Source organism: Passer montanus, unplaced genomic scaffold (assembly GCF_014805655.1).
Source record: "Passer montanus isolate IOZ18808 unplaced genomic scaffold, ASM1480565v1 scaffold154, whole genome shotgun sequence".
Classification (NCBI taxonomy): Eukaryota; Metazoa; Chordata; class Aves; order Passeriformes; family Passeridae; genus Passer; species Passer montanus.
This window is the reverse complement of record NW_024362494.1, coordinates 536,015-556,630: the sequence shown is the minus strand read 5'-3', so window position 1 is coordinate 556,630 and position 20,616 is coordinate 536,015. Positions and strand designations below refer to the sequence as shown.

Here is a 20,616-nt window from a genome sequence, read left to right as displayed (position 1 = left end):
TCAGACCCCTGACCCCAATTCTTCCCCCCCAGTTCAAATTCCAGCCCCCATTTCTTACCCCTGGACAGACCCCAGACCCCAGTTCAGACCCCAGCCCCAGTTCTGCCCCCTGCCCCCCAAGGCAGACCCTGCTTCCCCAGTTCAGCCCCCCCAGTTCAGACCCCTCCCCGCTCTTGGCCCCCCTCCTGCCAAACAAAACCCATTTGGGGAGGGGGAGCACAGCCAGGCACCCCCAAAAGGCTCTGCTGGGCACCCCCAGGGCATGGGGAGGGGAGAGCAGAGACCCTCCCAGGGCCCCCCACCCTCGCTGTGAGCTCCCCAGGCCCCCCCATCAACCTTTTAGGACCCCCAGAGCTCCGGGGACCCCCTTGTGACCACCCAGAAAGGAACTGGGGCTGCCCAGGGGACCCCCCGGGACCCCCCAAGGACTCCCTGTGATTCCTTCCTCACGGGACCCCCAGGATCCTCCCCAGGACCCCCCTGGGACCACCCCACAAAGGAACTGGGGCTGCCAGGGGACCCCCCGGGACCCCCCAAGGACTCCCTGTGATTCCTTCCTCACGGGACCCCCAGGATCCTCCCCAGGACCCCCCTGGGACCACCCCACAAAGGAACTGGGGCTGCCAGGGGACCCCCCGGGACCCCCCAAGGACTCCCTGTGATTCCTTCCTCACGGGACCCCCAGGATCCTCCCCAGGACCCCCCTGGGACCACCCCACAAAGGAACTGGGGCTGCCAGGGGACCCCCCGGGACCCCCCAAGGACTCCCTGTGATTCCTTCCTCACGGGACCCCCAGGATCCTCCCCAGGACCCCCCTGGGACCACCCCACAAAGGAACTGGGGCTGCGCATTGGGACCCCCAGAATTCCACTCAGAACCCCTCTGTGACCATCTGGGACCTCCAGGATCCTCCCCGTGACCAGCTGGGACCCCCCGAACACCCCCGGGACCCCCCAAAACCCCCGGGAGCACCTCGAGCCTGGCCCGTGACCCCTCAGCCCGCCCAGAAATCCCTGTGCCCCCAGCCCAGCGCCCCCCAAACGCTGCCAGCGTCACCCCCATGTCCCCCCACCCACCAGACCACGCCCACATCTCATTATGTTGGTTTGGCCCCACCCCTTTCCTTGGCCCCGCCCCTTGCCCCGCCCTCCGCGCGCCCCGCGCGCCCCCTGCCGGACGCCCGCGGCACCGCATTGCCCGCTCCTCCCTCTGATTGGCTCCCGCTTCCAGCCAATCAGAGACAAGGAGTCAACCCTGAGGCCAGGCCCGGCCGCCGTCTCAGCCAATCGCGAGGCGAAGCGGCTCCCCGCCTCGCCAGCTCTTCCTCACGGGACCCCCAGGATCCTCCCCAGGACCCCCCTGGGACCACCCCACAAAGGAACTGGGGCTGCCAGGGGACCCCCCGGGACCCCCCAAGGATCCCCATGATTCCTTCCCCTGGTTACCCGCATTGGGACCCCCAGAATTCCCCTCAGAACCCCTCTGTGACCATCTGGGACGCAAGGAGTCAACCCTGAGGCCAGGCCCGGCCGCCGTCTCAGCCAATCGCGAGGCGAAGCGGCTCCCCGCCTCGCCAGCTGGCAAAGACCGCCCCCACAACCAATCAGCGCCGGGCCCGCAAGGTGATGGGCGGGCGGAGCAGGGCGTTTCCACCAATGGGCGCGGCGTGCGGCGCGGAGGGGGCGGGGTCATCGCGGTGGGCGTGCCCGCGGCTTCCAGAGAGTTCGGAGACGGCGGCGGAGCGGCGGCGGCGGTGAGTGAGGGGGGGGCGGCCCCGGGACCCCGCCGCGACCCCCGGGACCCCCCGAGCGACCCCCCGAGCTCCCCCCCGAGCTGCCCCGACCCCCGGCAGGAGCCGGTGACCATCTGGGACCTCCAGGATCCTCCCTGTGACCAGCTGGGACCCCCCGAACATCCCCTGGGACCCCCCAAAACACCGCCGTGTCAGCGGCGGGCCCGGCCCGCGCAGCGCTGAGGGGCTCCCGGGATGAGCTGAGGGCCTGCGGGGCTCTGAGGGGCTCTGAGGGGACCGCTCCTCCGGGAGCGCCGCGCTCGGCTCCGCTCCGCCGCACCGCTGTGCGGTGTGAGCGCGGTGTCACCGCGTCACTGCCTCCCGAGCCGCACCGCACGGGCTCCTGCCTTGCACCGACCCTGCCCCAGCCTCGGCCCCGAGGGTCCCGGGGCACTGACCCCGCTCCGGCCGCGGGGATCCCGCGCTGGAGCCGGCCCGGGGCGGGTCGGAGCCGGCGGCGCTCCCCGGGGGAGCCGCTCCGCAGCGGGGCGCGGTTATTGACCGCGCGTGGGTCACGGCCGCTCCCCGCGTCCCCCCGCGAGATAAACCTGTCCGCACCCCACGCGGGGCTTATCGGCTGCGACACACGGCCCGGGAGGGCACGGGGCACCCCCGAGACCGGCCCTGCTGGCCGGACCCCCGTGCGGTGCCTGGCTGACCCCGCGGAGCGGGCTGTCACCGGCTGGGACATCCCCTGTCACCCGCGGGATGCTGCTGCTGCTGGGGGGGGACACTTGGGGCAGGGCTGTGCGTGAGGGAGAACAGGGGTCAGAGCCTTTTTGGGGGGACGGGACTTGGGGTTCATCCCCCAGCCCCGTGTGGGGTCTGGCTGTCGCGCTGTTGCCGTCACCACCCCCTGTCCCACTGCGAGGTGGGGATACAGCAGGGCTCAGCGGGGTTTTGGGGGGCTGTCCCTGCCCATGTCGGGGTGTCACGGGTCACGCGGAGCTCCGGGCTGGGTGGCAGTGCCAGGCTCACGGCCGCGTCCTGTCCCAGCACGTCACAGCACGGGAAGATGGTGAAGGAGACGGGCTACTACGACCTGCTGGGCGTGCGGCCGGGCGCCAGCCTGGACGAGATCAAGCGGGCATACCGGCGCCTGGCACTGCGCTACCACCCCGACAAGAACCCCAGCGAGGGCGAGCGGGTAGGTGCAGCCCCCCAGCACCCCCCAAGGCCAGCCTGGCCCCCCTGACCCCCCTCTCCCCTCCGCAGTTCAAGCAGATCTCCCAGGCCTACGAGGTGCTGTCGGACGCCCACAAACGGGCGCTCTACGACCGCGGCGGCGAGCGGGCCATGAAGGAAGGTGGCCTGGGTGGCCGCGGGGGTGGCAGCGGCTTCGGCTCCCCCATGGACATCTTCGACCTCTTCTTTGGAGGGGGAGTGAGGATGCGTGGCCGGGCAGACAGGAGAGGTGAGGGGCGAGGGGGTGAGGGACTCGCCGTGACCCTGGGGTGGGTGGGAGGGGGCTGATGCCCAGCAAGGTGAGAAGGTGACAAACCTGCTGGGACCTCTTGGTGGGAGGGGGCTGGTGCCCAGCACCTCACTCAGGAGGTGACAGGAGGTGACAAACCTGCTGGGATCTCTTGGTGGGAGGGGGCTGGTGCCCAGCAAGGTGAGAAAGTGGCAAACCTGCTGGCACCTCTTGGTGGGAGGGGGTTGGTGCCCACCACAGCACTGGTTTGGAGGACAAGGCACCGCTGGGAAGCGTGACTGGGAGGGGGCTGGCACCCAAATGCAGTGTGACATTGGCTGGGGGGTCACAGACCTGCTGGGACCCCGTGTGTCAGTGCTGGTGCCCAGCACAGAGCCGTCTCAGGAGTGACAGCCTTCCTGGAACCTTGGCATGACAGGAGGCTGTGCCCAGCATGGCACTGGCTCGGGGATGCAGCCGTGCCCCCCAGGCTGTCTCTGCCCCTGCGGCTCAGCCCGCTGCAGCTCCTCACCACCCTCATTACTTTCTCCACCTGCCTCTCTTCAAAGAGCCCTTCCCTGTCCCTGTCCCGGCTTTCCCCCGCCGTCCCCGTGCCCGGGGCTGGGGCTGAGTCACCCGAGTGGCCCCGGGGGTGGCAGCAGGACGCGGGGCCGGGGCCAGCCCGGTGACTGTGGGGATGCCTTGGGCCCGGGTCACAGGGACACGGTGACTCGCCACGGCTTCTTGCTGAGGTGGCACGAGTTAATTGCAGGGCAATTAGGAGGCCGAGGGAGTCATCCCCAGCCACTCCAGCTGGAGCAGCTGGGGGTGGCTGGCAGCCCTGGCGTGGGAGCTGTGCCCTGCCCAGCTGGGGACCCGGCAGTGCCCCAGGGCAGCCGGCAGCATCCAGGCTTGGAGTGAATCCATCCCTGTCCCTGTCCCTGCCTCTGTCCTTGAGGAAGGAGCAGGACTGGCTCACCTGGAGAGCCTGAGTGGTGTGCAGAGGCTGCCTGGCCGTGGCACGGGGGGTGGCACGTGGCTGGTGCTGAGGCAGGCTCTCCCCGTGCCCAGGGAAGACAGTGGTGCACCAGCTCTCGGTGTCACTGGAGGATCTGTACAACGGCTCCACACGCAAGCTGTCCCTGCAGAAAAACATCATCTGCCGCAAGTGTGGAGGTGAGTGAGGGGCTGCAGGGGCCGGGGGGCCACCCCAGCACCCCCTACCCCCCGTCTGACCCCCTGCCCCCCTCGGCACAGGCTGCGGGGTGCGGGAGGGCGCCCAGAGAAGGTGCCCCAAGTGCCACGGCTCGGGCATGGAGGTTCGCATCCACCAGCTGGGGCCCAGCATGATCCAGCAGATCCAGACCGTGTGCTCCCAGTGCCAGGGCCAGGGCGAGTGGATCCGGCCCCGGGACTGCTGCCTCACCTGCAACGGCCGCAAGGTGGTGCGGGAGAAGAAGATCCTCAGCGTGCACCTGGATAAAGGTGAGCCAGGAGCAGGAGCCGGCATCGAAACAAGGGCAGCTCCGACGTGGGGAGAGAGAACAGTGCCTCTCCAACTTATCAGGAGGCTAAATAATTACTTTATTATACTATATTGCATACATTGCATCTAAACTGAATCTGTCTGGCACTCAGCCTTGCTCACAAGTGCACAGAGCTGCACTTCTCTCTGATTCTCTCATGACAGTCCCAGACACACACACACACTCACTTGGCCCTAATTGGCCAAGGAAACAAAACATCCTCACTTCGGGTAAACAATCTCCATATTGCATTCTGCTTTGGCACAACACAGGCACAGCAAGTGGTAGGAACTGTCTTTTCTTTCTCTGATGTTCAGAGAATGTGAAACCCAGAAGTGTTCCTGGGGAGAACTGTGCCTTGCTTTTCTCTGTGAAGAGAAATGCTGCAGCAAGCAGGGTCACCCCGAGGTGCCACACGGGCTCTGAGCTTTCTGTGCCCTCCTCACAGGCATGAAGGACGGGCAGAAAATCACCTTCCACGAGGAGGGGGACCAGGTGCCCGGCCTGGAGCCCGGGGACATCATCATTGTCCTGGATCAGAAGGAACATCCTGTTTTCCGGCGCAGCGGCGACGACCTCATTGTTAGGAGGGAGATCAGCCTGGCAGACGCCCTGTGTGGGTGCAGGCAGGTGATCCACACCCTGGACAACCGCACCCTGCTCGTGTCCTCCCCGCCAGGTGAGGGGGCTCGGGATGCACCTGGCAGTGACACAGCGCTATAGGAATGTGCCCCCTGTTGATGGAGTGACAAAACTATCCTTTGTCTTCTTAAAAAGGAAAAAAACCTACACGTGTTTCTCCTTAGTGAGGTAAAGATGCCTCATAGATCTGGGGAATTCACCTCAGACTTAAGGATAGCCAGCTGGACAGGAGCCAAAAAGTCCCGCCTAAGCAATTCACTAGAAACAGAAGAGAACAAAAGAAATAATCCCTTTTGTGGGAGGTTTTACCAGGAGCAAGAACCTCTTGCACCTGGCTCAGTTTTGTTAATTTGCCTTTTATCGAAACTTTTCTGTTTCCAACACCACCGCAGAAGCCATCCTGCTGATGTTCTGCCTTCTAAGGTGGCTGAGCTATCTTGGCTGTGATAAAAATCTCCAAGAGATTGGGGATTTATAAACCCTGGCTCAAGGAGACCCATCAGTCACAGCAGGAGCTGCCAGCACAGCAGGGTGACCCTCATCTCCCTCCCTCAGGTGACGTGATCCGGCCTGGGGACCTGAAGTGCATCCCCAACGAGGGCATGCCTGTCTACAGGAGCCCCTTCCAGAAGGGAAAGCTCATCCTGCAGTTCGAGGTGAGCAGGGCAGCGGGAGTTGCTATTTCCCACTCCTGGCCTTCCCGCGTTGCCTCCCGCATCTCACATCCTCTCTCCGGTGCCAGGTGAAGTTCCCCGAGCCCGGCTGGCTCCCCACGGATCGCCTGCGGCAGCTGCAAGCCTTCTTCCCGCCGCAGGAGGAGGTGATGGCCACGGAGGACACGGAGGAGGTGGAGCTCAGCGATTACAGCGCTCACGGTGGGCCGGGCCGGCGGCCCTACACCGGGGAAGCCTATCACGAGGATGACTTCGAGGACGGGATGAGGCAGCACGTTCAGTGCCAGACCTCATAGCGGGGAGGGGAGCCCGGAGCCCCCTCCCCGGGGGCGGGGGCAGGGCCGGGGGCTGGCGGAGCCACCACGTTCAGGGATGTACATAGGGTCGCCTTTCCGACAGCACTTCACCTTCCCCGGCCCCCCGGGAGCCGGCAGAGCCCCCCTGCCCTGCCGGGTGAGACCCCTGCCCTGCCGGGTGGGACCCCTGCCCTGCCTCCAGCGCCGGGGCTGCCGCGGGCAGGGGGCTTGGGGGGCCGGTGGGCACTGGAGAGGAGGAGGAGGGGGTACCCGCTGCCCCTGCCTCAGTTTCCCCATCTGCCGTGGTGGGGCTAAGCTTGTGCTGGAGGCAGTGTGGGGAGGAGGGGAAGTGCCCAGCCCCTCTGGGGGTGCCCCACTCCCAGCCCCACACTGGGGGGGTCCTGCTGCCCGGGCCCCCAGCTCCTTGCTTTGCCCGTTTCTTTCCTTACTGGAGCCTGGGATGCAGAGGGGGTGGCTCTTTTCTCTTTGCACAGGACAGGAGGGGTTGGGGGGGACCCGTCCCTTCCCTTTAATTTATTTTTGGAAGAATTTTAGAAGTTTTTCTTTTTTTTGTTTTTTTTGGGGGAGGGGGGGGTGGTGACTTTGTACTTGGCATTAAACGCGAATCCCGACTCGGTGTGTGGGGCTGAGCGTGGGCCAGGGTGTGGGGGTGAGCGTGGGGCAGCAGGAGCCCCGGGGCAGTGACTCTGCCCCGCTTTGATCTCGGGTGTGCCTCAGTTTCCCCATCCTTACACAACCGGGAGGTGCCGGGTCCCGCCTTCCCCTACCCCCGGCTGCTCCCAGCTCCTGCTGCTGCAGCATGGGAGCACACACACAGACCCCCAGCCTGGGTAGGGTCTGTCCCACTTCCTTTCCCCTCTTTGCCAGCCCTGCAACCCCCCCGTGTCCCTCTGCCCTGTCTTGCCACAGTCCTGACCCCCTGCACACCCCCAGTCCCTCACCCTGTCCCTGTCACTTCCAGAACCCATCCCCACTTACCCTCCTGGACCCTCTGCATCATCTCAGCCTCCCTGGAGACCCCACAATGGAGGCAGACTCCCCCCAAAATAGCTCCAGCCCCCCTTTTTCAGCCCCCATGGCAGGTTCCAGCCATGGCACAGAGCTGGGCTGCCGAGCTGTTAAGGGGAACCCCCCCCAAAAAAAAAATACTCACCCTCCCGGACCCTCTGCATCATCTCAGCCTCCCTGGAGACCCCACAATGGAGGCAGACTCCCCCCAAAATAGCTCCAGCCCCCCTTTTTCAGCCCCCATGGCAGGTTCCAGCCATGGCACAGAGCTGGGCTGCCGAGCTGTTAAGGGGAACCGCCCCCCCCAAAAAAAAATACCCTACTGAGGGGTCAGCTGCATCCCAACCCCCCCTGCCCCCTCCACATGGAGCTGCTGGCTCGACTCCCCTCGCAGTGGGATGGGGGTGAAGCCCCCCTGCCCAGGGCAGCCCGGGCTGGGGGGTCTGTGGGGCTGGGCTTGGGGGCTCCCCCTCCCCTGGAACCCAGGAAAGCTGCGGCGCCAGCTGCCCATGCAGGGGGAGAGGAGGAGGAGGAGGAGGAGGCAAGGAGAACAATGCTGGCCGGCCGCCAGCCGAGGGGAGTGGGAGGGGAGGGGAGGGGGGGATCCTGCCCAGCCCCCGGCCCGCCGGGCACGGCGAGGGCTGAAGCCGCTTGGGAGGTGACAGTCACTGTCCCCCGGGGCTCGCCACGCCTTGCTGAGCCACCCAGCGTCAGCGTCCCTGCTGCCCTGAGCCGTGGGGACACCCCGGGGACGCTGGGGCACCCCGGCTGCATGGGGGCACCCCCAGAGCAGGGACCCCTCTCGCCACGCTGGTGCAAGGAGCCCTGTGCCGTGTGCCAGAGCCCACCTGGGCACGGCGCACCGTGGCTGCGTGGTGCCCCAGGTGTGCCAGGCACTGAGCAGGGTCCCCAAGCTTGTCACACGTCCTGAGAGAGGGCAGCTGAGGGGCCCTGGGGCTGGCACCTCCCTGGCCCCAGCGTGGTTTTTGATGCCTCAGAGCCAGCCTGGACCATCCAGGGTGGGCTCCGAGCTGGGCAGCAGCCGGCCCGGAGGGTCTGGGGGTGACCGGGGGGTGACCCCAGCCCTTGGGAGGCACAGCTTGGCTGGGCTCAGGCTGGATCTGTGTGTCTGGGGTTGTTCCTGCAGCTCAGCCTCCCTCCTCTGCCCCATCCCCAGCGTCACCGGAGTGGGGGGACCCCCCCCCAAGGCTGTCGTGTCCCCCTGTCCCCCGCAGGGACATCCCGGCCCAGCGCACCCCTCTGGCTTCAGGCCGATCCGAGCCCCCTCCTCTCCCTCCCGATGGCTCCGGCACGGAGCAGGGAGGGGGATGCGATCCAGCTCCCCCACACCCAGCCCAACCCCTGCTTCCAGAAAATGCGCGCAAGAATTCCGGGGTGAGGGGCCAGGGCCCCCCAGGCTCGGGCATTCATTCCCCGAGCGGGGAGGGGGCCGGGCCCCGCTTTGTCTCCGCGGATGAAAGGCGAGGGGCCAGCCCGGCCCCCTCCCCAGCCCGGGGGGCAGCGGGGTCACCGGCGAGGATTAGTGCCGGATTAGAGGCGCCGGGACCTCCACACCACCCAGGCGGAGCCGCGGGAGGGGGGCTCAGCCTCCGCAGCACTTTTGGGGTTACTCACGGCCCCCCCGGCCCAGCTCCGCTGGAGGAATTTGCTTTTGTTCCGAGAGCTGCGGGGAGGGGGCACCTCCCGCGCTGCCCCTCCGGAGCCCCCCCAGCACCCCCGGGCCGCTGTGGGGGGAGCGCAGGCAGCCCCAGCCCCCTCCCCATTTCTCGAGGTGCCCCCAGCGATCCCCCCAGGCGGAGGCAAACCGGAGCCGTCCCCAGGGCTCTCGGGGAAAGCGGATATTCCTCCAGCGGGGGGAAGCCCTCGGGGCCGGGGGGGCGGCTGGATTCCATTACCGGCGGCTCCCGGCGGTCCCGGGGTCTCCGGGGCCGCGTGGCTGAAATGGGGAGGGGGCCGGGTCCCGCGCCCACCCTCGGGAGAGGCAGGACACGGCCCTGGGAATGGCGCCAGGGGTGATGGGCGGCTGCCAAGCGTCCACCTGGAGATACCGGAGCCTTCCTCCCCCTGCTGTTCTCCTCCTCCTCCCCAGGGAAGGTGTAATTCCACCCTCGCTGCTCCTGGACGAGCTCCCGGGGTGCAGGATCGCAGCTCGGGCGTGGGGGTGCAGCCAGCCCTGAGCCCTGGCTCCCTTCTCCATCCCTTCTCCATCCCCCTCACCGCTCGGAGGGGCAGTGCCCCCCCTGCCCCCGGGGGTCCCGGCCCGTTCTGGGGGAGCCGAGCAGGGAACGGGGGGCAGCGGCACCCCACACCTCGAGGCACCGCAGTCCTGCACCCCGACCCTCCCTGCACCCCCCGTATCCTGGGCTAATTAATGCCATCCCGTGCAGGGCAATTATCGGGCAGCGCGGTGATTAATAAACCCACATAACAAAGGCACGGGTGCCCCCGCCCCAGCCGGGATGGGGGCTCATGCTGAGAGCTGAGGCAGAGCCCAACAGCCCGGCCCCACGGTCACCCCACGGTCACCCCACGGTCACCCCGGAGCCACCTCCCGCTTCCCACGCCGGGCTGTGCCAACCCGGCTGCCGCCCTCGCCCCCGGCCCCTTGCGCAACGCGGATGTGGGGGGCAGGGGGCAGGGCAGGGATCCGGGGTGCGGGGATCTGGGGTGTGGGGTGCGGGATCCAGGGGAGGGATTTGGGGTGCGGGATCTGGGGTGTGGGATTTGGGGTGTAGGAGCCAGGGGAGGGATCTGGGGTGTAGGATCTGGTGTGCAGGAGCCAGGGGAGGGATCTGGGGTGCGGGATCTCGGGTGTAGGATTTGGGGTGCGGGGTTTGGGGTGCGGGAGCCAGGGGAGGGATCCGGGGTGTGGGATTTAGGATGCAGGATCTGGGGTGTGGGATTTGGTGTGCGGGATTTGGGTTCTGGGATCCGGGGTGTGGGATCCAGGGGAGGGATCCGGGGTGTGGGATTTGGGATGCAGGATCTGGGGTGTGGGATGTGGGGGGCAGGGATCTGGAGTGTGGGGTTTTGGGGTGCAGGATTTGGGGTGTGGGATCTGGGGTGCAGGAGCCAGGGAAGGGATCTGGAGTATGGAATTTGGGGTGTGGAATCCGAGGTGTGGGATCTGGAGTGCAGGATTTGGAATATGGGATGTGGGGTGCAGGATTTGGGTTGTGGGATCCGGGGTGTGGGATCCAGAGGAGGGATCTGGGGTGCGGGATCTGGGGTGTGGGATTTGGGGTGCGGGGTTTGGGGTGCGGGAGCCAGGGGAGGGGTCCGGGGGGTGGGAGGATCTGGAGTGTGGGGTTTTGGGGTGCAGGATTTGGGGTGTGGGATCTGGGGTGCAGGAGCCAGGGAAGGGATCTGGAGTATGGGATTTGGGGTGCAGGATTTGGAGTGTGGGATCTGGGGTGCAGGATTTGGGTTGTGGGATCCGGGGTGCGGGATCTGGGGTGCGGGATCTGGGGTGTGGGATTTGGGGTGCGGGATTTGGGAAGCGGGATCCAGGGGAGGGATTTGGGGTGTGGGATTTAGGGTGTGAGATCTGGGGTGCAGGATGCAGGGTGTGGGATTCAGACTGTAGGATTTTAGGATTTGGGGTGCAGAATTTGGGATGTGGGATTCAGACTGTAGGATCTGGGGTGCAGAATCCGGGGTGTGGGATTCAGACTGTGGGATTTGGGGTGCACAATCCGGGGTGCAGATCTGGAGTGCAGAATCTGGGATGTGGGATCCAGAGACCCAGGGAGTGGGATCTGTGTGCCAGTGGGGCCAGCAGGAGAGACAGGGATACCACGGGGGGGTCACAGGACATTTATTGAAAAAGGGGGAGGCAACAGAGGGAGGTTGGGCCCTGGGGGGGGGCGCTGGGACCTGGCACTGCCCCAGACTGGGGGGTTTGGTGTTCCCATCTGGCACCATATTCACAAATAAATACTGGGGAGGGGTCGCGAGGCAGGGCTGGGGGCTGCGGGAACCAACAGCAGCCCGAACCCAAACCAGCTCAAGGCAGCCCAAGAGGCAGGGAGGGGCCGCGTTACCCCCCGCCGCAGCCCGGCTCCGCGCCAGGCCCCGAGCGCGGCGGAGCCAGAACGGGACCGGAGATTCCGCTGCCCCCGGAGAGCCCCGCCCTGCACGGGGAGGGCAATCCGTGCGTGTGTGCCCCCCCAAAAAAAGGGGGTTCGCTGCTGTACCCCCGCGGGGGGATGCGACACCCCCCCTGCGACAGGGGGATGAGTGCAGGGGACTGAGGGGACACGGGCTGGGGGGGTATTGGGGGGGGTCGGTGAGCGGGGGGGTCACTCCCGAATGTAGACCCTGGTGCAGACAACGTCATCGGCCGTCATGGTCTGCGGGGGGAAGCGGGGTCGGTCACGGGGGCGGCCGTGCCCGTCCTGTCCCCTTCCCCCCCATCCTGTCCCCTTCCCTCTCCTCCTGTCCCCTTCCCCCCCATCGGGCACGGGGAAGGGGCTGGGGGCACAGGGAAGGGGTTGAGGGGCACAGGGAAAGGGTTGAGGGGCACGGGGAAGGGGCTGGGGGCACAGGGAGGGGGTTGAGGGGCACCATGAGGGGTTGATGGCACAGGGAAGGGGATGGGGCACAGGGAAGGGGTTGAGGGGCACCATGAGGGGTTGATGACACAGAGAGGGGTTGAGTGGCACCACGAGGGGATAAGGGGCACCACGAGGGGTTGAGTGGCACAGGGAAGGGACTGGGGGCACAGGGAAAGGGTTGAGGGGCACCATGAGGGGCACCACGAGGAGTTGATGGCACAGGGAAGGGGCTGGGGGCACGGGGAAACGGTTGAGTGGCACCATGAGGGGTGGAGGGCAGAGGGAAGGGGTTGAGGGGCATGGGGAGAGGTTGGGGGTACAATGAGGGGTTGAGGTTTTGTGGTGCACGGGGAAGGTGCAGGGGGTGCAAGGGACAGGTTGGGGGCACAGGGAGAGGTTGAGGGGCACAACGAGGGGTTGGGGACACTGGGAAGGGTTGGGGGTGCAGGAGGGGATGGAGGTGCAGGGGGCGATGGGAAGCTCAGGAAAGGCCTGGGGGGCAAAGGAGAGCCCGGGGTGCAGGAGGAGGGGAAGCAGCTGCGAGGAGAAGGGGCTGTGTGCACAGACAGACAGACAGACACACAGACACGTGAGAGCTCCTGGCCTCGTGCCAAACGTGTGTGCAAACTCGCTGTGCACAGACAGTGTCCCTGCACACACACACACACACACGTGTGCACAGCAGTGCCCCGTGTGATGTGTGTGCAGTGCGTGTGCACAGGCGTGTGCGACACAGGAGGGAGAGCTGCTGCCCTGTGCAAAGTGTGCACACACAGACACACAGAAACACACACAGTCACACACACTGTCACACTCACACAGTCACACACACAGTCACACACACAGTCACACTCACATTCATACACAGTCACACTCACACACTGACACTCACATGCAGTCACACTCATGCTCACAGTCACACACACTCACATTCATACACACACTCACAGTCACACACAGTATGACACAGACACACCCACACTCACAATCACACACTGTCAGTCACACTCAGTTTCTCACACATGCAGAGAAACACACAGTCACACCCACACTCGCACACAGTCATACTCAGTGTCACACTTACAGACACACCCACACTCACAGTTTCACACTCACACACACACTCACACCCTTACTCACACTCATGCTCACACACTCACACACAGACAAACCCACACACACACAGTTACACCCACAGTCACACTCACATTCATACACAGTCACACTCACACACTGACACTCACATGCAGTCACACTCATGCTCACAGTCACACACACTCACATTCATACACACACTCACAGTCACACACAGTATGACACAGACACACCCACACTCACAATCACACACTGCCAGTCACACTCAGTTTCTCACACATGCAGAGAAACACACAGTCACACCCACACTCGCACACAGTCATACTCAGTCACACTTACAGACACACCCACACTCACACAGTTTCACACTCACACACACACACTCACACCCTTACTCACACTCATGCTCACACACTCACCCACAGACAACCCCACACACACAGTTACACCCACACACTCACTCACAGTCAGTCTCACACCCACACACCCTTAATCACACTCACACAAAGACTCACACTCACACACTCTCTCACACACACACACCCACACTCACTCACACGGTCTCACACTCACACACAGACTGACCCACTTTCACACTGACACACTCTCACACTCACATGCTCACACGCAGTCACATGCTCACACTCTCACACCACCTCACACACACAGTCTCACACCCATACACCCACATTCTCATTCTCACACACTCTCTCACACTCTCACACCCACAGTCACACTCGCACACACTCACTCTCACGCACTCACACTCACTCTCACACAATCACACTCTCACTCTCACACTCGCACTCACAGTTTCACACTCACACACACACTCACACCCTTACTCACACTCATGCTCACACACTCACACACAGACAAACCCACACACACACAGTTACACCCACACACTCACTCACAGTCAGTCTCACACCCACACACCCTTAATCACACTCACACAAAGACTCACACTCACACACTCTCTCACACACACACACCCACACACAGACTGACCCACTTTCACACTGACACACTGTCACACTCACATTCTCACACACACTCACATGCTCACACTCTCACACCCACTCTCACACACAGTCTCACACCCATACACCCACACTCTCAGTCTCACACACTCACACTTGCACACTCACGCTCTCACACTCACACACATTCTCATTCTCACACACTCACTCTCACACAGACACTCACACTCACTCTCACACACTCACACTCTCACACCCACAGTCACACTCACACACTCTCATTCTCACACACTCACTCTCACACACACTCACACTCACTCTCACGCACTCACACTCACACTCTCACACCCACACTCACACTCTCACACCCACACTCACACTCTCACACCCACACTCACTCTCACGCACTCACACACACTCACTCTCACACCCACAGTCACACTTGCACACACTAACTCTCACGACATACTCTGTCACTCTCACACTCACACACTCTCACACCCACACTCACACTCTCACACCCACACTCACACTCTCACACCCACACTCACACTCTCACACCCACACTCACTCTCACGCACTCACACACACTCACTCTCACACCCACAGTCACACTTGCACACACTCACACTCACTCTCACACACTCTCATTCTCACACACTCACTCTCACACACACTCACACTCACTCTCACGCACTCACACTCACTCACACTCGCTGCAGCCCCGCCGCACCTTGCAGGGCCGCCCGTCCACCGTCTGCTCCTCGAACTCCTCGCCCACCCTGAAGCGGATCTCGGTGGTGCGCACGGGGGTCGAGGTGCGGATGTAGAAGCTCTCCCCGTCCTGCCGGATCTCCACGGCCGGCTTGGCCGCCGCCGCCACCGCGATCTTCCTCAGCATCACGTTCACTCCTGCGCGGGGGCACGGTGCCACCGAGCTGTGAGCGCTGGGCGGTGGCACACCCCGGGGCACGGCCGGGGCTGCAGGTGGCTCCAGGCAACCCGGGGGGGAAGGGGCGAGCCCCCCCGGCACAGCTGGGCCACATCTGGCTCTCGTTACCTGGCGGAGGGGGCGGGGGCGGCGCCGGATGCGCCCGGGGGTGACGGGGGCTCGGCTGGCCCAGAGCGGGGTGACAGCGGGGACAAGGGCCCCAGCCCCAGCTCTGCGTTGGGTGACCTGCGTGACCCCCCCCGAGGGTCCCGCGCCCCCCTCGGCAGCCGCGGGCAGCTGGGGCTTTGTCCCCGCTCCAGAGGCGGCTCATCCATCACGGCCCGGAGCCCCCGGCTGTCACAGGGCAGCGGCTTTGGGGACATTGTTTGGGGACTGACCCCCTCCCCGCACAAAGGAGGCACAGGAGGGGCCGGGGGGGGGCTCCGGGAGCCGAACCCCCCCGCAGTGTCCCCGAGGGGTCCCCTCGATGGCCACGTCGAACCCCCCCAGGCCGGATTCACCCCGGGGGGTGCCCGAAACCGGGGCAGACACAGCCCCCCCATGATGCTGGGGGGGGTGGGGGAGCAAAAAGAGCCCCAAAAGGGAGCAAAACCAAGGCTCGGGCCCCCCCCCCCCCCCCCCCCCCCATGATGCTGACGGGGGTGGGGGAGCAAAAAGAGCCCCCAAAGGGAGCAAAAGCAAGGCTCGGGCGGTCTGTGGGGTCAGCCCGGGGGGCTGGAGCTGACAAAGCCCCCAGCCCCCCGAGGGAGCAGCCGGGGGGAGCCCCCACTTGTGGGAAAGGAGGAAGGCTCGGGGGGGGCTGGCAGATTTATTTTCCTGCTGAGGTTTCCCCGAGCCGCTTCCATCAGCGAGGCCAGGGCGGGGAGAAGGGGCGACGGGGGGATCGGGAGTGAAACCCAAGAAAGTGATAATTATCCTGAAATATTCGTTACGTATCCCCTAACCTGGAAAATATTCTGCTCCGGCAGCTCCCCGGCTGGCCAGGAGCGGGTCAGGCGGAGGGGAGCAGTGCGGGAGCTGGATTTGATCCTGCCCAAAGCCCCGGGGACCCCCCGAGACCCCCCCAACCTCCTGGCCCTCCCCACCCCCCGCTCAGCGGGCACTCAGCTCCGCCGTGGGGAGCAAAGGGGCCCGAGATGAGGCCTGGGAGAACGGGACCCCAAAACCCCCACAAAGGGGTCCTGCCGGGGCTGGTTTTGGGGACACCGGGGCAGGTGAGCCCGCGGGAGGTTTTGGGATGGGGGGCGGGGGCGGATTGGGGTGGTGCGGGTTTGGGGGAGCACCAGAGTGGGGAAACTGAGGCAGGAAAGAGGGGGAGCCGCCCGCCCCCCTCGCGCCTCTGACTCCTCCGTGGGGCTTCGCTAAAAGGGGGAGCAGAGGGATCCCCGCGGCTCCGGGCACCGGCACTGCCCGGCTGGAAGAGGATTCGGAGGGGAGATTGTGGGGGGGAATGTGGTGGGGAATGTGGGGAACCCCCCCCGGCCCGAGGGAGCCCCGCAGAGCGGGATCCACTCACCCAGCGCCTTCAGCAGCTCCTCGAAATTCTCCGAGCTCTTCATCTTCCAGTTCCCGGAGAAGTTGGGCATCGCGGCTGCCGGCCTGGGGGGCGCAGGGAGGGGAGCGAGGGGGGAACGAGCGGTTCGAGGGATCCGCCGCTCCCTCGGCACCGGCCCCGCCGCGGCTCCGCTCCCTCCGTCCGCCCCGTCCCGCCCGCGCCGCCGTTTTATCGCCGGGCTGGTCCCACCCCCCGCCCCGGCCCCGGCCCGGGGGCTCCGCGCTCACCTGCCGAGGGACAGCCCGGGGGAGCCCCCCGCCCCGATCTGCCGTGCTGGAGGCACCCCCCGGGCTGCCCGTGCCCCCCAAAGTCCTCCCGTCCCCCCGAGATCCGCACCCTGCTCATCTCCCTGCCCTCCCCAGGCTGGGGCATCTCCCTGGATCCCCCGAATCTCCAGCATCCCCCCGAAACTGCCTGCACCCCGTAAGTGCTGAACCCACCCGTATCTGTCTGTACCACCCCAAATCTGTCTGTGCCCCACATGTGCTGAACCCCCCCGCATCTGTGCCCACCCCAATAGCGTGCACAGGACACGCGTGTTTGCACAGCTGTGCTGCTGGCACGGGCGTGTGCAAGGTGCCCGTGCTCGCTTGCACACACGTGGGCTTGATCCGCGACCTTCCCAGCCCCACCATCACACACAAACTCCCAAACTCACACACAAACTCACTCCCAAACTCAGAAACTCACTCCCAAAATCCCAAACCCACTCCCAAACCCCCAAACCCGTCCCCAACTCACTCCCAACTCCCACCCGAGTCTGTGCACGCTCGGGGGCTGTGGCCGAGCTGCCCGGGGCAGGTGAATCCCCGCTGCCAGGCAGGTAAGGAGGGATTTCCTCCCAGCCTCCCGAGGGATTTCCCGATGGTTCTGAGCCCTGGGAACCGCCGCGGGAAGGGCAGGCTGTGCCGCGGGGCCGGTTCTGGGCAAGAAAAGCAAGAAATGGCGTTTCTGGTTCAGCAGGAGCTCTGGAATGGAAGGAGAGAGGCTGCTTCTCCGATTTGGGGTGAAAAGGCCCCACAGAGCCCCCCGTGGTCCCCCCTCCTCGGGGCCACATCCCCCCCGTGCCCCCAGAAGCTCCGGCTGGGGCCGGCGAGCCAAGTCCCGGCTTGCCGCATCCCTAATCCCCTGAAGAACAGGAATTCTGACACAACCTCACCTGCAGCAGCGCCAGGGCCGTGCCACGGGGCACGGGGACAGCGACAGGCAGCGCTGCAGGGGCTCGGGGAGGGGGGGCTGGTGAAGGGTCACCCCAAACCCTTCACCCCAGGGACGGGAGTTTGGGTTTGCTCCGAATCTGGGGAAAACGGGGAGGGGAAAAAAGCATCTCAATGCCAGGGGAAGCGGGTGGAGGGGTCTGGGGTGGGCTCTGCCTGCCAACCCCGCGCCCCTCGTCCCGTGCTGGGTACCGTGCCCCGCTGGGGGACGCAGCACCGGCAGCCCCACATCTGGAAGGGATTCTGCCGGGAGGGGCGGATAAAGCCTTCGCACCCCACCCTCCTCTCCCTCCCTCCCATCCTGCTGAAGCCCTGGGGGGGCAGGCGAGCCACTGGCCCCCAATGACCCCCCCGGAGCGCCGGTCACCCCCGGGAAGGGCACGGCGTCCCTGGGAGCCGTGCGCCGGTGCCAGGGCAGCAGCAGCAGCTGGCTCAGCCTCCGGAAACATCCGGCACCACGCACCGCCCGCACCCCCTTCCCGGCAGAAATCCTCACAAACCGCAGAAATCCTGAGCGCAAACCCTGGGGGGGCTCCCCCAGCCCGGGCAGGGCTCCATCGCTGCCCCGGTACCCCCGTGGGCCCCCCCAAATCGCTGTCGGTGCCCCAGAGCCCCTCCTGGGGGGTGCTTGGGGACGTTCCCCCCTCCCCGGTGCCCGGGAGGGGCTGTCGGGTACCGAAGTTTTGGGGGTCATCCCAACTGGGGAGAGAAGATCGGGGGGCTCCTCTGTGGGGGGTGAAGCGGAGCAAGGGCAGGTCACCCCTGCTCTCCGCCCCTTGTCCCCACAAATCCTCCCCAGCTGGCGGGGCGCAGCCCCCACCCCCCGCCCCTGGCCACGGCCGCTGCGGAAATGAAACGCAGCTGGACGGCGCGACCGAGCCCGGCCCGGCCCCGCGGCCGAGGGACCCCCGGCTGTGGGGCGGGAGGGAGCCCACGTGCCCCGGGAGCTCCGCTGTGCCCCCCGGCGGGGCCCTGCCCTGCCCCGGACCCTCGCTCAGCTCAGGATCCTGCCCTGGACCCTCATTCAGCTCCAGACCCCGCCCTGTCCTGGACCCTCACTCAGCCCAGGACCTGCCCTGGTTCCGGACCCTCACTCAGCTCAGGACCCTCACTCAGCTCAGGATCCTGCCCTGGACCCTCATTCAGCTCCAGACCCCGCCCTGTCCTGGACCCTCACTCAGCCCAGGACCTGCCCTGGTTCCGGACCCTCACTCAGCTCAGGACCCTCACTCAGCTCAGAACCCTGCCGTGCCCCAGCCCCTCACTCAGTTCCAGGACCCTGCCCCGGTTCCAGACCCTCACTCAGCTCCAGGACCCTCAGCTCAGCACTCTGCCCTGCCCAGGACCCTCACTCAGCTCCAGGACCCTCACTCAGCTCCAGACCCTGCCCTGGCTCCGGACTCTCACTCCTCTCCAGGACCCTGCCCAGGACCCTCATCCAGCCCAATTCTGGGACCCTTCCCCAGCCCCGGGACGCCACCCCCTGCCCCAGCCCCATCCGGAGGGACCCCAGGGTGAGATGGAAGCAGTCCCCGGACCCTGACCCGCATCCCGCACCCGCCGGGGGCTGGGGCCCGGCGGCTGCTTCTCATTTCCAGGGCCATAAACCCCTTTAACGACCGGCCATTTATAACCGCGGCGAAGCCCTAATCACCGCCAGAGCCTGCCCAGACACAAAGGCTCCCGCCTGCTCCTCCGCCCTCCCACCTCCCTCTGCTTTTTGGGGCTCGGACAGCTTTTCCCACCCCCACCCGGGCCGTAGGGACGAACCCCCGGGACCCCGCAAGCTCCCGGCCCGGGGGATGCTCCGCGTTTCTCCCCAGCGCTGCGGGGGGACCCAAATCTTGGTTTTTATCCCAAAAAAAAGGAGGAAGGGCCCCTCCTGCTGCACCCCCAAAACCCTCCCCAGGGCTCCAGCGCCCCGAGCCAAGCGCAGCCACGTAAACACGAGGAAAGGCTGGAAAAAGTGACGCGCGGCGGGGGCGGGGGATGCCCGGGCTCGGCACCGGCACCGCTCCCGGTAGCACCGGGCACGAAACGGGGTGCGGGGGGGTCGGGGAAGGGGCCAGCTCGGCCCCGGCAGGAAGAAGAGGCGGAGGAAGAGCAGATGGCGGAGGGTGCCGGGTGACGGCCCGGTAAGGGACCCCCCGCTCCCGCCCACCGGGGCAGGGGGCTCCTCCTCGTCCCCACCGAAGGGAAGAGCTCTTCAATCATTTCTTTTTAATTAGGATTTTGCACATAAACCTTTCAGTTCAAAGCAGTTCTCGTCAAGGCTCGGGGTCCCCCGGGGCAGCACGGGGGGGAGGTCGGGCAGGCGGATGGGGCCGTGCCCGGCTTTATCCCGCTGCTTGCACAAAAAGGTGGAATTTCTCCAGCCTGAAGCAGCTCCCAGAGCGGAGCGGGGACTTTGCGGAGGGATCCGAACCCCCGGCAGCTCCCGGCGCTCACAGAGGTAGTTTTTTTTGGGGGGAAGGAGCCCGCTCCACTCCCAGCCCCCCAGGGATGGCGGCTGCGCTCAGGATGTCCCAAGGGCACCCCCAGATCAGCAGCAGCAGCCCCGAAGCGTTCCGGGGGTGCAGAACCCCAGAGACCCCCCCTGAGTGGGGGGAAGGCACCGGGCCGGGCACTGCCCACGTCCTGGGGACAGCGGCACAAGGCACGACAGGCTTGGGGACACGGACGTGGCACCTGGCTGCTCCTCAGCACGGACAGGGCAGCCCCTCACGGGACCCTCGAGGGGCAGGACAGGGCTGGGGGTGTCACTGTGGGGCCCCCCCAGAGGCAGGACTGGGCTGGGGGTGTCACTCTGAGCCCCCCCACCAAAGGCAGGACCAGACCTGTCACTCTGGTGTCACTCTGAGGG

At 65.7% G+C, this 20,616-nt stretch overlaps 2 protein-coding genes across 3 annotated transcripts; one reads left to right on the top strand and one right to left on the bottom strand.

Moving 5' to 3' along the window:
• The first annotated feature begins 1,643 nt into the window (after positions 1-1,643).
• Positions 1,644-6,894, top strand: LOC120498920 (dnaJ homolog subfamily A member 1-like). 2 transcript variants are annotated; one of them, XM_039702181.1, is made up of 8 exons: positions 1,644-1,754; positions 2,790-2,940; positions 3,009-3,207; positions 4,279-4,383; positions 4,465-4,692; positions 5,182-5,412; positions 5,931-6,031; positions 6,118-6,894. In XM_039702181.1, the coding sequence occupies exons 1-8, from the start codon at positions 1,657-1,659 to the stop codon at positions 6,343-6,345; spliced, it is 1,341 nt and encodes a 446-aa protein (XP_039558115.1). In that variant the 5' UTR covers positions 1,644-1,656; the 3' UTR covers positions 6,346-6,894. The 2 variants fall into 2 exon arrangements, with proteins under 2 accessions (XP_039558115.1, XP_039558116.1); XM_039702182.1 differs by lacking the exon at positions 2,790-2,940 and having other exon boundaries at positions 1,689-1,754.
• A 4,802-nt stretch (positions 6,895-11,696) lies between these two features.
• CRABP2 (cellular retinoic acid binding protein 2) lies at positions 11,697-16,808 on the bottom strand. Its single transcript, XM_039702119.1, has 3 exons — positions 16,498-16,808; positions 14,763-14,941; positions 11,697-11,747 (listed from the first exon to the last, which is right to left on the bottom strand). The coding sequence occupies exons 1-3, from the start codon at positions 16,565-16,567 to the stop codon at positions 11,697-11,699; spliced, it is 300 nt and encodes a 99-aa protein (XP_039558053.1). The 5' UTR covers positions 16,568-16,808.
• Positions 16,809-20,616: the final 3,808 nt, after the last annotated feature.